Here is a 17,089-nt window from a genome sequence, read left to right on the forward strand (position 1 = left end):
ATCTCATGTTCATGTTACTCTTATAAATAGCACATCTTCTAAAAAGGCTAAATTCTCAGTGTTTTTACCTTGGGTCCAAGTTTTCCCGTTGGACCTCTGGCCCCTCGAGCTCCACGAGGACCCTGAGGAATGAAAAGTCCAATTAATGAAGGTCAGACCCTGACAACACTGGCGTTGTGTAATGTCGGCGATTTGGTTGGATGAGTTATTAAAATGATTTGACTTCATGTAATCGGTCTTTTAATCAGAGATACTAAAGAGGGATTGGGACCTACCGTCGGACCTCTTTGCCCTCTTGGACCAGGCTTTCCTGCGATGCCCTGTTAGATGAGCAAAAGCAAAACATTTTAGCCACGCGCATTATCCATTTTGCTGCACTTTGACACGCGTTCTGCAGAAAAGGAGAACAATTTTCTTTGCCGTTTTCTTGAGATCACAAGGTAATTGGTTACCTAATGGGTTTTGTTGGTCAAGTCTGTTTCTCCGTCACCTGAGGTAGCAAACAGAGGGCTCGCCTGAAGGAGCTACAGGCTAAAGCCTAGTGGAGGTGGTTCAGCGGATCGTCTACTGAACTCTGAGCAACAGATTTACGCTTGCGTTGCACATATCATAGATCGTCCTCAGAAACAGGATTCGGACAAGAAAACTAAGATAAATCAACTATGTGATGATGTAAAAACAAGCTTTGCCATGTCGAGATACCAGAGCAATCGACTCGTGTTCCTTTAGATAACGGCAACAAATTAACTAAATGCAAGGCTGCTCACAGCTTCCATACATCAGTAACAGTATCCTTCATTTCATTATGTATACATTCAACAATAATTATCTTATAGTGTGTTGCATAGCAACAAAATACATTGTAGTTGCACAGGTCTACCGTAAGCTTTAAGCTGTAACAACTTTGTTGGCATTGTGTGTTTACTTCTACCTTTTGCTCTTTTTTTGAATGACAACAAGTAAGTGGCTGCAGGAAGGAGAGGACAGAGGCTCAGTTCCACCTGCCATAAAGGACTCTTTGGATGTGAGGGGCATCCCCCTCCACAGAATCTCCCACAGAGTACATTAATGTGGTGGAGGACCTCAGTGGTCCAGAGATGTATCAGTTCATGCCGGTGGCTCCAGCTGCATTAATGGCCAGTGCTGGAGCCCTCAGACCCGAGGCAAGAGCCGAGACGGTCTCTGAGCTTTATTCTATCATTAGGGGAGAAAAGACTTATGTTGCTGTCAAACGGAAAGTTCCAACCTTTATGCAAGTATAATACAAAGTAGACTGCAAAACTGTGCCTAAATTCCTGTGAATGATTAGGTCTGATCAGCACGTATCTATAAATGAGCATTTAACACATCTCACATACTCTGGGGATGTGGGAGGCCCTTCTCGAGGAAAGTTTTAGATGAATGTAGTTACAAAGAGAAGTCCTAAATGGCTGAGGCTTTGTGGGGTTTGAAACAGTAAAGGTCCTGTTGAGCAGTTTTAAACCAACCGAATGCTTATTCCCATAAATTTGTCCAAGATGTAAATATTGACACCAGCGCTGTTTAATCATCGAGCAGTCGTATAATTCAGTTTACAGCTCAGAAATATGTATTTAAGTGTTCGGTACATCTTTGAATAATCAAAGTAAAACCTGTACCTTGAACCATATTTCAGAATGAGAAAAACTGTGGGACAGCAACGTCTTTTTCAACCCTCAGCACTGCTTCCATATGATTTTTCTTCTCTCCCCAGCACTCCTTTCCCTGCGGTTTTTGTCCATATCACCTGACAGATGCCTTTATAATATGAATCAATTCTCTTTCGCGGAGGCACACGATGGAATGGGGATTTTCACAAACAACTGTCCGAAATGTGTGTTCTCTTACCCTTGCTCCTTTCTCTCCATTGGCTCCAGGGAATCCCGGGAATCCGCTTGAGCCCTGTCAATAGCAGAGGGAGATATCATTGAGGGGAATGAGAGCAACGGCACAGATGGTGAGTGGAGTCGGTGAATAATAAAAGTTCATGTTGTATTTATCTGCAGCGATGATAAATGTCATCTCTGCATAGCTTCAGAGCTAGCACTGCGGCTCGGATTTAAAATTCAGTGAGCTTCAAATATAAAACCGATAACAATCACGACGCTTTGTTCCTGTCTGATCTGTTCATAGGTTTTTTTTCCTGAAAACAAAGTCTCCTCTGGCAGTTTCGAAATAACTCTATTTAACAACATGACAGGTTGGAGTAAATGTAGTTCCTATATGCAGATCATGAAGCTTGAAAGAGGGCGGACATTTCTCAGTGAATAATAATTCAAATGATCTTGTAGAGAACTGCTGCATGTAGGCCCAGAGGAGGATTTTACAGCAAAACACTTAGAAGAAGACAAATGTAAGTACAAGATAGGGTGAGATGAGACGATTCCTTCTTTATTCATAATCTGGAAGGGGAGATTAAGAAGCATCTTACCTATTCCGTAGAACCTCACCACACGCAGCATTAAGGACATCAACTCAAAATAAGTTTGAGGTTTCAACACATCACGAATGTTCCGTTATTTTTAACTCTGAAAAATCCTGCTCTGTCAGACTGGGCTGTTCAGGTAATTCAGGAGACCGAACCCTTGCTCTTGGGTTCTTTGGTGCTAAAATGTATCTAAGTCGCCTTTTAAACACATTATCAAAGATTCTAATGTTTTCTCAAGCCGTCATCTTGAGAATAAAAGTAAAACGTGGCTTGAACAAACGTCATGAGACTGACACAGACGTACCTTGGGTCCTTGTCGTCCAGGATAACCTGGTAATCCTGGAACGCCCAGTTTACCCTGAAAGACACAAATACCATAAATGAGAGCTGAATCACAGATTAGGCTAAACCAGTGCAACGTCGAGCCAAAGAGCCCCAATACCTTCTCTCCAGCTGGGCCGAGGGGCCCGAGCTCTCCGTTGGGTCCAGCTCTGCCTTTGGGCCCCTCAGGACCGTCCTCTCCACGTGGCCCGAGCAGGCCAAGCTCACCCTGCGTTCCATAAATATACACCGAATTATTCCACGTATCGCCGTGGAAACAGTGAAGATTGAGTGAAGCGCTAGACATCAATAAGTGTAGCAGATTGTGATTTAATTCAGGCTCCTCACCCGGTCGCCTTTGATTCCCATGTCCCCCTTGAAACCTGGGAAACCATCCTCACCCTAAAGGGAGACAGAAGGGTTAGAGAGTGCAATTTCTTGTTTATTTCAACACAATATAATTGAAAACAGTGGCTTATCCAACATCAAAGAAAGAATTCTCTGCTGAGCTGAAAAGGATGTTGTCATCGAGCATTTGTTATAAATTCAGTCCACTTTGTTTCACTCTGCGGATCTCAAGATTGATGCTGCTCTCTGCTGGTCAGGTGGTGTAATAACATGCTGAAATCCTGTGCTGTGTTTATATACACTCCAAATCATTTCCCAAGGATCTGTTGGCACATGGATTAATCTATACAAAATACTGAGATGGTTCTGAGGGAAATGCACTGCTTCCATACAGGGACTTTCCTGAGTGACATTAACAAGTGGCTACTGAAGGATACTCCTCAAACCTGTGGCCTACTCTTTGACACTTTTCCTTTCCGGTCTGTCATATGTCTGTGAATTCAGGGCCAACTCATGTTTAATGCAACACCGAAACACACACCTGAAGTGAAACACGTCCTTCATTCATAAACAAAAGCATTCTCCTCAAGGTTTGCACTTTTCAAATCTCTTGCTGTAAATAATTCAGTAAAAAAAAAATAACACCGATAGCCGTCACTGCGGTGAGAGCAACAACCGTTAGCCAGATAACAGTTTCATGGAGCTCTTGGATACAAATCATGCATACTTAAGACACACTTAGTTTAAATTCTACATGGTGACACATGGTTATTTCAACAGTACTTGAGACTGATTACAGTGTTCTGTCAAACCAGAAGCCTAGAGGATGACAGCTTTACATCCAACACTGAGTGACCGAGGTTCACTCCAAGAAAGTTTCTGCCTCTCCCGAGGACGGCTATCTATCGACTGACCTCTGCACAGCATCGAGCTCGCGGTGAATGTCCACTACAGCTCGAGAGTCAAAACAAAGCAGACAGGTGGACAGCTGCAGTTTCATACAGAATATCTGTGACATGAATACATGTAAAAAGTCGCCCTGATATTTGAAATATTTCCCTTTCTGTCCGTCACTGAAAAGCAAAGTTTGGACCATCCATCATGCCGACGCGATCAGGAAGTTTCACGGGTTGAGTGAACTTCCCAAACAGTAACTCTGATTGAGGGTGAAAAGTACTTTTTGTCATAAAAACGTGCATTGTGTGATATTCAACTCTTTTTTTTTTTTTTTTTTTTTTTTCTGGGTGGCATGCTGGCTGCAGCGTGAGCAACAAAAAACAAGGTGCATTTACAAACGCGTACCTTCTCTCCCTTTGATCCCTTGAGACCACGGACACCATCAGCCCCCTGTTGGACAGGAACCAGATGCGAATTAGAATTCAAACCAGTGGTGATTCACATGACAACATGGGATGTATTTGGTGGCTGGTCAGCCAAAAACACAAAAAAATGGTACCTTCACACCCCGAGGGCCAGGATAACCGATAGGACCTTGGGGACCCAGTGGACCCTGGGGCAAAGAATCAGCTTTTAAATGGAGATGACATTTACTCTTCAAATCTGATGATGTTGTAACTTTGTTTCAAGGCAGTGAAGCTTTCCATCACACTTCAATCTGAGACTGGCCCATGGTGAGTAAGTTTGTAAGCTCAGAAAAAAAACATATTTTTAAATAAAGATTGAAAAACACATTATAGAAAGATAACAACACTATTTCTTAATAATGACAGATATTCCATCAAAGTATAAGCCATAATATCAGAGTCTGTCAGTTCTCTGTGTTTTGTTCACATTTGAAGCCCAAAATGTGACCTCATCTGTCCCTGGATCACAAAGTAATCACCAATGAATAAATTAACTGTAAAATGAGAAAATACCTAGACAGCTCTAACAAAAGCATTAACACCCCGGTCTGTGTTATCGTACATCTTCGTATAGTTTTACTCTGTGTGAGCCAGTTGGTTGGCAGACACAACTAAATGCTTCTGAGCAGTAGGAATATATCATTGAAGGTAACTAATAATAATAAAACACAACTGTAACGTAATTTGTTAAAGCACAATGTTTTTTCTGATGTCTCTTAAGGCTGACGTCACACAGATTGATTATGGAGCATTCGACAGGGAGAATCTTAAAAATCCCGACTTAACGGCTAAATGACTCGGCCGCTTAAAAAAAAAAAACACCTACTTGGGCTCCTTTCTCTCCAGGTGGACCCTCTTTACCGGGATGACCCTGCAAAAAAAAAAAAGAGATGTCACACAGTAGTTTGAAGGGATCGATGCAACACTGCATAACACAGCGAGAACAAATGTTATTCGGTTACCACTTGCGGCAATTCTCTGCTGCTGCTGCAACTTTACGAGAAAGTCTGTCTGAATAGTGTTGTTGGAGTCACACCTACAATGTAGGTTGAAATTCAGTGTGCACACTATTCAAAATTGTGTGCTTGAAGAACAAAACAAAAAATATTAATATCAACACCACTGCTAACGGTGTCACGAAAAATAAAAGCAGCCAGAGTGGTGAACGCAGGTGATGCCAGAGTGATATAGGGTGGGTAGATGGGTCCATTATAGACTGCATGGCACCCTTATAATAAAGTCTAAAGCTGGGAACACCTGGCGCTTCCAATCTGAGGCGTGATACTGAGGCAGAGAGCTGTAAATCAGCAGGCTCTGAGGCCTGAGGGCGTCTCTTCTACTCTTCTACTGAGCGCAGGGAGGGAGGTTTGGACGTCAACAGCAACAGGTCTGGATAACAAATTCCACAGGCCCCCTTATTATACTCCCGTTGATGAGAATTGCCTTAAAAGATTTCTGAGGTACGGGTCTGCCACATTTCACAAGTATGTTGGAGTGTGAGTCACGCTTTAAAACGAAGTCGGCCTGCACATTTCTTCCCCGGATGCAGCACGCACATCAGTCACATTAGCTATAGAAGCTATGTGGAGGCTATCGATTTCTTCAACACATTTCAGGTAAATTAGATAAGCGGTTCTCCATTTATTCCTCGCCATTTAACGGGCAGTTCAAGTTTAAGTTTAAAGCAATGGCCTACAGAGTTCTGGCTTTACAGCAAACAATGTAATCTGAATGCAGGGAAAAGTGCATCCTGTTCAAGGGGAAGTTGCAAGTGAGCCCTTTATGGTAACGGGTTTGTGGTCAAAATACGCCCATTTCTGCAGCCAACTTTTCCCTAACTACACTCCGAATACACGAGAGCAGCATGATTTCCATCTGATTTGTAACAATGTGTTAAATACAGATGAAAAACACTCGCAGTTGATACAAAACTGTTGCAACTGCTTACTGATAAACATGCTCTTTTTTTTTTATTTGAGCCCTGCAAATTTCAGCGAGAAGATGCCAAATCCCATTTTGTATGAATTTAGACAGCACGACTTCAAAGTAAGAGTCCAGGTGTGTAATAATGAAACAAAAGAAGAAGGAGCTGTGCAACACAGCATGATGGTAACTTTTCACCTGTCTCAATGTTTTGGAAAGAGCAAAAAAAAAAGAAAAAAAAGAGACATTTTATCAGTAGATATTTTGTCTTTGCTCTTTTTTCAGTAAAATGAAATATGGTTCCAGTGTTTGTTTTTTTCCTGTTTTCCCATTCCACATAAACTTTGAATGCTTGTGTTATAAAAGGTTTTTGGAGAGTTTTAGGAACAACAGCGCCCTTAGTTTGGGAGGAGCCTATCGGGGTGAAGTGGCGCTTTCTGTGTCTTTCTCGTTTCCCTCTTTGAGTATGTGCTTGTGTGTCATATTGATATACTGTATGTACATATAGGTGATAAGAGCACGCACAGGAGGCCCATCAGCTCCAGGTAATCCAGCCAACCCCGACCTGCCCTGAGGTCCCTGCATGAAGCAAAGGAACAGAAACACAAGGCCATTGGTCAGACGATGAAAACAGTTTCTGGATTCTCTTTTTCCGCTTCCAAAAATCCAACACAAAGATGGGGATTCATTTTCCTGATCATTCCTGGCCTTTTAAAAGATCAGGGAACTCAACACAAAGTGAAAACACGATCAAAATAAGAGAATAAAACAACATAATATCCTACAGAACAGGCAGGACAATGATTTGGGTCACATGCAGTCAATTGAATTTGCTTAATTATCAGTTAAAAAACAGAAAAACTACTACTACTGCTGCTTTACTCTACATCAGGCAATTCGCCATGTTAGATAAGATTTACTGCAATAAGAATCACAAAATCTAGGCTGTTGATTATGTTTTTCTATGACATATGGTTATTGGAGGGAGATCCTGAGGCAGACTTTATATCTTCTGTTATTTGTCTGGTTCTTTACTACCAATGTCAGTATTTAAAGAAAAATAATAAAAAGAAACAAAAACATACTTTTTCTCCAGGTGGTCCAATGGGCCCTTGAGGACCAGGAAGACCCTATAAAAAAAAAAAAAAAGTAGAAATGAGTATGTGTCGCTATAGCAACAACAACCATGCTCAGATACTCAAACCCAAGCTGGGTAGCTGAAGTTCGGTAGAGCTGTAAATAGCTGAGCTGGTGCAGGAATGTTGAGCTTGTGTGTGTTTGTTGTCAGTGAGCATATTAGCATTTAGCGTGCTTGTGGAAACTAATACACTTAAATATTTGCTCATGTGTTCCTATGCATGCGTTTCTGAGTGGATACCTGATATGTGTGTGTGTCTGCACACGTGTGCGTGTCACAGGGCATTCTGAGGCACTGACGCCCTCACCAAAGCATTTTCTGACTTAGGATAAGGCCAAGAAATATATGTGTGCTTATGTAAGCTTTATGTCTCCGGGGGATGGGGATGGAGCAGAGGAGGAGGGGTGAGGAGACAAGATAAATGGCCAATAATGAATCTCAGAATTATGAAATTCATCTAAACTTTGGTACAACCTAAAAAAAAAACTCACGTTGTTATCATTCAATGAGAATGAATATGCTCTGTCGTGTGTTTTAATTGATCGAATGAATATCTGGCTTCAAAGCTGTCAAGTCAAGTGAATCCAAAATAAATCGACTTTGGTTTGCCCACGGGCTTTGTTGTGAACTGACAGAGAGAAGGGCAGAATAAATCAAGAGTTTCCTTGGCCTCCCTGTTATATTTACTCATCACGGCACATGCCTCTACGCTGCACTTTGCCTTTGTCACGTGTAGAGAGGCGGTGCGTGACTTATTTGCTCACCTGCGTTCCAGGGATTCCCTGCTGACCAGGTGGGCCTGGCTCTCCTTGTGGTCCCTGGAAAAGACGAGGACAGTCTAAACTAGATGTTGGTCTGTAGTCCCAGAATGACTGTTTCTGCTGGTGGCTCCAGCACCAGGAGGGCTTAAACTGTCATTTGTTAGAGATATGCTATGCACACATTTGAATCACTGTAGGCCATGGTCCTTCATAAAACGTGTAACAAAAAAAAAAGGGGACATATAGCAGACACAGGCCTTATTATCTCATCTCCACCGAGGTGAATAATTGGCTCTAAATCAGTCACAATGTGTTTAATGTGGGCCACACAAGTACAATGAAAAGCTTCCCTAACTCACACACTAAAGAACATAACCTGCGGTGGATTTGGACTGTGAACTGTTTAGGGAGCAAGTCCAAAAATACTTTTTTTTAACGACTGAACATAACAGCCAATCAGAAGCCAGAAGCTCTCTGACTGTGAGGATCAAAACATGTCAGGATCCTATTTATGTAAAGTCTATTGATTACAACAAAAAAATAGTCGATAGTAGCTCTAAGACACTGTTGCTGGATGATTTTGAGTCTCTGCGTGTTTACACCAGCATTTCATTCATTACATTTATCTCATTACATTTCTATTCTTAGTCTAACGCTATATGTTTGGCAGACGTAACAGCACTTAATACTTGCCAACAACCTTTCGCGTACTGGAGCTGCTCTGAGGCACAGAAATTACCTTTAACCTCACCGTTGTGCTTACAAAAGAGATCTTTAACTGCTTTACACAAACAGTACAACTTCAATAAAAAAAAAAAACATTTGTCCAGTACTGCCAGCAGCATGAAGCTTTGCTCCCTTCAAGGCTGACGGAGGCACATTCTAGTCTGTTTACTGACAGGAAGTTGCGTATGTACCATATTTCCTTTGGGACCTGGAGGTCCATCAACTCCAGCAACACCCTGAGGAGGACAGATCAGACAAGACTCATAATGTGCCATTTCAGTTACAGACGGTGATATCACAGAAGGGGACAGCAAAGGTCATGGTACGCACGGGGGATCCGGGGGGTCCTGGAGGACCACGAGGTCCCAGCAAACCTCTCGGACCCTGTGATGAACGAGAAAGAGAGAGAAAAGAGTTTAAATACAACTGGATTCTCTCTGTGCTCGCTGTACTTACGAGCGGTGGATATCTATTCTAGGTTGGCTACAGATCTGAAAGGAGATCTTTTTAAAAAACCAAAAGCTTCGTCATCGCATGACAAAACCATAGCAACAGGAGATAAGCCTTACACTCTCTCCGGCCAATCCTCTGGGCCCAATCTCTCCATCTTCACCCTAAAGGAAAGAAAAAGACAGTCAGACCAATGAAAGCTTTTATCTAAGGATCAGTGTTTAAGGTTTAACTTTACACAAACAAAGCTCTGACATAAAGACCAGCATTACATTTCAACTATCACCACTTTCTTAAAGGCGTGTATGAGTCCGAACCTAATCTGAAACAAAGGCTGATGCCTTGAGGTGGTTGGAGCAGGGGAGGTTAGGGTGGTTAGTTTCAGGGGGAGGAAAGGTTCAACCCAAATTGTCCTCCTTCCCAGTTCATGGTCTCCTCCCAGCAGCCGCTGCCTGAGGGCAGAGCTGGTGGAACATAGCTGATCCGGACGAGGATGCCGGTCGGTGATGCACCTCAGCTAAGTGCAGTTTTATTGAAAGTTTTAAGAGTGCCGAGATGAAAGAGGAAGCACTTACTCTCTGTCCGTCCTCTCCTGGGGAACCTGTCGGTCCCATTGGCCCTGGATCACCCTGAGAAAGAGGGATGAAAGAGATGAAAGAGGAGAGCCAGACAGACAGCTTTTGTCTTCTTTATGCTGATCGGAACAGTGTGTTATGAACTAATGAGTTACAGTTTTATGCAAAACTCCTCTGTGTGTTTTTAAGACACTTAAACTAAAGTTCATACTGGGACGATCCTGCAACATTTCACCTTTGCTCATACATTTTTGGGGAATCTATTCTTATTTCTGATTTGAAAGCATTTTAAAATGAAGCTTTTTCAGTAGAATGTGCCTATAAAACCGTTGCATTAAACTGATATAAGAGACAATGAAACCCATAACACAGATTTGAAATAACCAGAAAGAAAACGTTAGACCGACGTTCTACACAAACCAATAACTTGGTCTCAGTATAACCTCAAAATTTCATCTTTCCGTGTATTCTGATTGATGTAAGTCCTTTGGTGGAGGACACGGAAGAAAGTGCAACCTCTTATTTAATTACTTCTCTCGTGGCACAGCAGTCAGTCACTCAACGCGCTCACGTTTAAAGAGCTTTCTCATAAGGATCTGAAGCAGACACTGAAACTCAAAACTGTACCAGTGACTGCTACCAAATACAATATTAATAGCATCAAGAAACTTTACCCAGCTTTTTTTTTTTTGTTAATCCTAGTAATACGAGAGGACAAATCCCCAGTAACTCGGGGATTTTGTGTTCATGCCAGTTTTGTGACTTATCACACATGGAAACAGCATTTATCTCATGAGCTCAAAACAATCAAGAGGAGTCGTTTCTGAGTTAAACGATATTCAAGTTCGCCAAGTTTCCTTTAAAGTCTGTTTCATTTAAACTCTTACTGATAGACCGGACAGCCAGCTGCTCCACCAAATTTCTTATTTTCTAACATTTGTCTTGATTCTGACAAACAGCATCCACCCTTCTGTGCTTACCCTGTGTCCCTTTTCCCCGGGCAGCCCAGGAAGTCCATCAAAGCCTCGATCGCCCTGTGAAGAAGCGCAGAGCCCACGCCGTCAGACCGCGCAACATTACCAAATGGTAATTATGGACTACACACATTTGTACTTGCACTATTAATTAGTTGCGATAGGTGACACTTTAAAAAAAAAAAAGAAGTTGTATCATTTGTACCTTGGTACCTGGCTCTCCGGGCATCCCACGGCCGCCATCGGCACCGGCACGACCCTTAAAACGTCACAAAGATTCAGCAAAATACTCACAGAAATACAAACTGTACAGAACACTCATTCAGAAGAGTTCGGGATGCTTAAGTTTTAAATGTCCCATCTGAGGTGGACAAAAGTGTGGCCAAACGGAGCCAGCACACTGGAAAAAATGCCCCTCCAAAAATAAGTAAGAAAAACTACAAATATGAGACGCTTTTGCTTGAAATAAGCTAAAAAAATCTGCCAATGGAACTAGTGAAAATCGGCTTGTCAAGATTTCTTGAAATAAGATGTGATATTTGGGACTTTTGAGATGAAAGTGATCTTGAAATTAGATTAAAAACCTCTTCAAATGTCAAAAAAGCTTGTTTCATATGAAATCCAACTTAAAAAAACATTTGTTTTCAAGACTTTTTCACTTAACAAGATATTCCAGATGTATTGTCTTCAAACAAGTCCCTATATCTGGCTGAAATAGTACTTGTTAGGCAGTTGTGTCTTATATTAAGTGTAATGAGATATTTTGACTAGAAATGAGACAAATATACTTGGTAAAACTTTGATTTTTTTCCAGTGCAGGTGTGCGTGCTCAATGATTACATTTGTATAATTACTAAACATCATCAACAAGGCCTGTCAGCCCCAGTTAACAGCACTGAGGGAAACTAACAACAGATCTAATGTTATGTGTCCGTGGGATCTAAGATGTCCTCCTGCCAGCTTCTCTTGAACTTGAAGTGACAGAGCAGATCATGCAGCAGCAGATGGGTGGTTTACATCCTTACAGTTAATCAAGCTTGTGCTACTAATTTGCCCCAGTGGTGGGTTTTTTGTTTATTTGGACCCAGTTAGGTCAACGTGTTCGGCCTCGTTAGGGTGACTTCACTGGGAAACTAAATGCGTCCCACATCCGTAACCGGGTTTCCCGTTTTTGGCATTTTCAGGCAGATTAACTGCCCAGCCATTGATCCGAGGATTGGAGGCAGCGCAGGCCTTTAAGCACATATCAAGCAGTTGCTTGTTGCAGTGAATATAATCCTCTCAGTGTTTTAGGAGTGTCCACAAGTACAACAACCCCCCCCCCCCAAAAAAAAAACCCAACAACAACAAACACACTTTCAAAGTGCTGTGTGAGTGTTAGAGGTGAGTGAGTTCATGCACCCTTTTGCCAGCTTTGCCAGTCTGTCCTGGAGGCCCTTGGATGCCACGAGGACCCTGTAAGACACGAGAGGACCATTTAGAGCCCAATAAGACTTACAACCTTGGATGCGGCCTTCAGTGGCAGGTCAGAAACACTAATCCATCATTTGGATCCTCGGTCCTTACTCACCTGAGGACCAGGGTCACCACCTTCACCTTTCAGTCCACCGGTTCCAGGTGGACCCTAAAGATAGAAAAAAACAAACAAACATTCTACATATTCAGTGGATACACTTTTTGGAACTGTCACACTCACAGTTTGCTTCGGAACAAATGAACGGGAAGTAAACAGCAGATGGCGATATTGAGCTTAACATGTGGAGAACACATTCATCTGAAGCTAAATTCGTCCACAAGTTCCACCACTCTGCCACTAAAACAGATTATGTGCAGTGGGCAGAAATACTGACGTTCATCTGTGCAAAAAACACGTGTTCCTGACATACACTGTGTGAAAAGCAGAGTTTTCAACATGTTACTTGTCAAGAATGAAAAAAAAATCGGATGCATCTGCAGCAACTAAAAGCCAAAAATGTCTTATTTCCCCCACTGTTCTTTGCTTATTCCTGTAATATCTCATCATTATATTTGGTACTCGGTTGGAGAAGAACACATTTAACAGGGTGTTTCTCTGTGTCTTTCGCGGGGTCTTTCCTGGAGATAAATACTGGATCATGTATCAGCAAGCCCAAGGAAAGAAAGGAGGGGTTTGGCTGGGCAACAACACCCAACAGACAGGTAGTGTGTCCACACTTTCTAATGTTTGAATCTGCTTTTTCTTTGAAAGATATTAACAACACAAGCAACTGAAGATGAAATGATACCTTAAACACCAACACTAAATACAAAAGTAAATGTTTGCAAATGATTTCAAACACTGAATTCTTAAAAATGTGCCGTTTCTGCAGTGCTGGTGAAAAGCACGCAACAGAAAGCTTTGCCTGAATGTCATGTGATTAGTCATTATTACAAAGGGCTATTATGGGTAAACCAAATAGACTCACCAATGGCCCGGATCTGCCAGTCAAACCCATCGGCCCAGGGGGTCCCCTCATTGCCAGCTGAAGGGCAGAAACACAGAAAAAGGTGAAGATCGGACTCCATTCAGAGAAGAATATTACTTCAAGAACAGGTGCTGAGCATCTGTAAACTCACAGTATGCAGCAAGTGTGTTAACCCACTGTTTAGGTTTCAGTTTCATATGCAGCAACGTGTTGGCATTGCCTGTTCTTTGCTATTTGTCTTAGTTTTAGGAGCATTTGAAGATTTAAGAATAGGTTTTTTCATCATCATCCTGTGGGAGAAACCTTAGCCTTTTTGGACTGGTCGGTGTTTGATCTTAGACATATTGACCCTTGCTCTTTTTCAGGTAAACTGCTGTCAACCTTCATTACAGTCTCTGTATGCAGATCGGACGTGTTCTGTTCAACTCTAAACATTACGCACATATTGTTCTCTCTGCTCAAATTCTCTGTGGATGAAATCCAAATCGTTATCCAAATTTCATTTTTGTTGACTAAATGTGTCATTTAGGATGGGAAATAAACAACTTTGTCTAATTTCCTCTTGCTGCCACTTCTTCTACACCTGTTGGTGTAGCCCGTCCGCAGATAAAGCCTCGAAAGTATTTTTAGCAGTCTCTCATATGTTTGCATCTGTTCAAAGTGGCTTCTCTATCTCGATGCTCTTCAGCCTACTCGGCATGTTTCCTTTTAGCCTCGCAAAGCCAAGCAAAACAAAACACGAACCCTCCCTCCTCTCCCTGACAAAGCGTGCCTCCCTCTTTCCCCCTACAGCTGAGTGTACAGAGAAAGAGAGAGGCTGGGGTCTGTCCGCAGGCTCCCCCCCCCCCACAGCGTCCTGTCTACTTACTCTGGCCTGGGAAAGGATGGCCTGTGCTTGAGCTTCCTGGGCCGACACCACAGGACCCTTCTCGCCGTCCCCACCGAAACGGAACTGTTTGACACACACAGATAGTTAGTTTGGTTTATCATCTACACATAACGTTATGTTGCCATAGGAATGATCCTGGCTGCAGAATTTTGCTATTCAAAGACGGTTTAGCCGTGTGACAACTTACAGGCAGCATCAGCATGGTACCAGGAGGCCCTGGTAACCCATCAGCACCAGGTAGACCAGCGCGACCAGGAGGACCCTGAAGACACCAGCAAACTGTTAAAATCATCCTAACCCAAGACATTGAGTGCAAGTGGCTCCTCAGTGAACATTAAAAAAAACAAAACATACAAATCTGTTAACTAATGGCATGAATGTAAAGTATATATTATCGTATCTAAATCTTTATTATAAAAAAAACTGCTCGTTTCCTCTGTGACTCATCTCCCAAAAAATATATAATGTGTGATCTGAATATGTGTAATTACTTTTTAAACACTTTAAGAATGTGGAGCGAACTGCAGACAAATGGACACACTATAAAACCATAAGTATCCATAATCCGACCAGATGCTTTTGGTTCGGGATAAAAACGAAGCTGTCTCTCGAGCTGTTAGCAGCGACAGAAATATGGAAGGTGAGACAAAAACACAAAAACACACACAGGCAAACAAACCCAAACACACTCGACCAGCGCTTGAGGTGGACTGTTTATTAGTCTTGTAAATATAAGCCCCTCCCTGTCCAGCAGATTTGCTGTCCTCAAACAAGGAATCTCTTTCTGCGGGCCAGAATCATCTAGAGGGACGTCTGTGTGTGTGTATGTTTATGTGTAAGTTCCATCAAAAACAGTTCAAAGGAGCTTTTGTTCAAATGGAGCTTTGGTTTGACTAAACCAAAAAGTTTGGACCATCATAGCTGCACTGTATGCGTGTCCAATGCTATGAGTTACGCCATAATAAAGAACAATGTCTAGTGTTAAACTTCACTGTTGAGACTACTTCTCAGAGACTGTGATCAGCCTCAACCTTGGGGTACAAGTTCAAAGGACCACGTCAAGCCGAAGGATTGTTGTGGAGCTTAATGGTGTTTATAGCCCTAATTCATATTGACAGTAATGTTAGGATGTGTCCCAAAATATGTGCTTAACAACCAAGCGGTAAAAGCAAACATGAATAACATTTTTTTCCTTTTTTTTTTTCCACTTTTACATTTTCAGATTAGGATGCACATCCATAGCCTGAATGACAAAAGTTCAAAGGTAAAAAAAAAAAAAACATACCACATATTTTACAGGTTATTTTACAAATGAAATGGAAAATAAGCATCTCTTCCATTTATAAAATGTGTTCATAATAATATATGACAGGAATTAGCAAGAGCTCAACTTACAGAAATGTAGAATTGCATTAACAATGTTAAACATTGTTACGATTAACTGAATTATTGAATAAATTCAAAATTATTGATCAAATGCTATTCATCTTCCAGTTTTTTTTATGGTTTAAGTGTGAAGATTTCATGGCTTAACATCAAAGCTGACCATTGGGCTGGTGCAGTTATTTTTTGTATAGATACTTTGACTGCTACAGTATCCGATATCCTGTTACAAAACACTCCAGACAAACTTTCTCAACTCCTCCTCCCTAATGTCTATTCAGGAGTGTAAATCATAGAAACCACATCCTCTTTTGTTTCAAGTGTGTGAAAACGACTGCCTTTATTTTGTCTAAATGTCAACTCACTCTGTCACCAGAATCTCCAGCAGTGCCCGGGGGTCCCTGTAGGCCTGAAGGTCCTGGAAGACCCTAAAAATACAAAACCAATTTAGCGACCATCAAAATCCCATGCGCATTAAATTTTGAATAATAAAACGGGAAACACTGATTTATTTTATTTTTTTTAACTTCATACTCACGGATGGGCCGGGTGGTCCTGGTGGTCCTTCAATCAGCATGCCCTTGAAAATACAAACACATTGTTTCACACTACACTGTTCTATGCAGCAGCAGTACTGCAAACAATCTCACGCAAACTGTGCTTTGTAAGCTCAGTAATGAAATCGCAGTTAAACGTTTCAGTGCGGTCTCATAAAAGTCAAAGAAAGAGTAAGAATGCACTGCTGCAGTGATAATAACTTCAACGCTTCGTGGACCCTTACAGGTTCAATCACGGCCGGCTCGCCCTTTTCACCCTTCTGGCCGAAGGCTGCTTCGACACCGGCGACCTGAAGTTAAAAAGCAAGAGAAGAGGTGACATTCTTTAACCAGCAGTTCCACTCCAAACCTATTGAGCGATCACGATTGAGGAGGTAGTGAAAAGCTATTTCTGTGAATGCTTGATCCAATTTCAGTCAAGAGATCAGCATGGCAATACTGTAACTATCGTGTTTGTTTCATAGACAGGCGGTGAATCATGGACAACACAAAGTCAGATCACATTATGGAACAGAACAGGCAAAATGTTAGTCCTACAGAGCAAGAACGAACCTCTACTCTACTTGCTTGAAATGGAGCAATGCTGTCATTATATTGCCATTGAGCAGTGTGGCTAATTAACGGTGGCCAAATAAAATGTTGGTTCCTATTCTTTGTGCAACACTCCTGACCAGCATCTGGACACGGCTGCGGTTGCATCAGTAGTGGCAAAAGACTTCTGCTTTGCGAAGGTGGTGAGGGTGGGGTCAGAAGGGAAGGACTTGGAGGGGCTTTTTTTTTGGTCCGTGTG

General features: G+C 42.0%; 1 protein-coding gene across 1 annotated transcript in view; it reads right to left on the reverse strand.

Moving 5' to 3' along the window:
* The window catches only part of col11a1a (collagen, type XI, alpha 1a), a 72,081-nt gene that overhangs the window by 31,584 nt on the left and 23,408 nt on the right, over positions 1 to 17,089 (reverse strand). Inside the window, exons 9-34 of the mRNA XM_075452139.1 lie at positions 16,524 to 16,589; positions 16,281 to 16,322; positions 16,108 to 16,170; positions 14,547 to 14,621; positions 14,339 to 14,422; positions 13,471 to 13,527; positions 12,597 to 12,650; positions 12,428 to 12,481; positions 11,232 to 11,285; positions 11,033 to 11,086; positions 10,053 to 10,106; positions 9,597 to 9,641; positions 9,358 to 9,411; positions 9,219 to 9,263; positions 8,305 to 8,358; positions 7,488 to 7,532; positions 6,928 to 6,981; positions 5,306 to 5,350; positions 4,572 to 4,625; positions 4,418 to 4,462; positions 3,116 to 3,169; positions 2,889 to 2,996; positions 2,751 to 2,804; positions 1,867 to 1,920; positions 276 to 320; positions 69 to 122 (exon numbers count right to left, since the gene is read on the reverse strand). Coding sequence (XP_075308254.1) covers positions 69 to 122; positions 276 to 320; positions 1,867 to 1,920; positions 2,751 to 2,804; positions 2,889 to 2,996; positions 3,116 to 3,169; positions 4,418 to 4,462; positions 4,572 to 4,625; positions 5,306 to 5,350; positions 6,928 to 6,981; positions 7,488 to 7,532; positions 8,305 to 8,358; positions 9,219 to 9,263; positions 9,358 to 9,411; positions 9,597 to 9,641; positions 10,053 to 10,106; positions 11,033 to 11,086; positions 11,232 to 11,285; positions 12,428 to 12,481; positions 12,597 to 12,650; positions 13,471 to 13,527; positions 14,339 to 14,422; positions 14,547 to 14,621; positions 16,108 to 16,170; positions 16,281 to 16,322; positions 16,524 to 16,589 — 1,467 coding nt within the window. The remainder of the gene's footprint in view (positions 1 to 68; positions 123 to 275; positions 321 to 1,866; positions 1,921 to 2,750; positions 2,805 to 2,888; positions 2,997 to 3,115; positions 3,170 to 4,417; positions 4,463 to 4,571; positions 4,626 to 5,305; positions 5,351 to 6,927; positions 6,982 to 7,487; positions 7,533 to 8,304; positions 8,359 to 9,218; positions 9,264 to 9,357; positions 9,412 to 9,596; positions 9,642 to 10,052; positions 10,107 to 11,032; positions 11,087 to 11,231; positions 11,286 to 12,427; positions 12,482 to 12,596; positions 12,651 to 13,470; positions 13,528 to 14,338; positions 14,423 to 14,546; positions 14,622 to 16,107; positions 16,171 to 16,280; positions 16,323 to 16,523; positions 16,590 to 17,089) is intronic.

The sequence above is a fragment of the Odontesthes bonariensis genome, chromosome 20 (assembly GCF_027942865.1).
Source record: "Odontesthes bonariensis isolate fOdoBon6 chromosome 20, fOdoBon6.hap1, whole genome shotgun sequence".
Classification (NCBI taxonomy): domain Eukaryota; kingdom Metazoa; phylum Chordata; class Actinopteri; order Atheriniformes; family Atherinopsidae; genus Odontesthes; species Odontesthes bonariensis.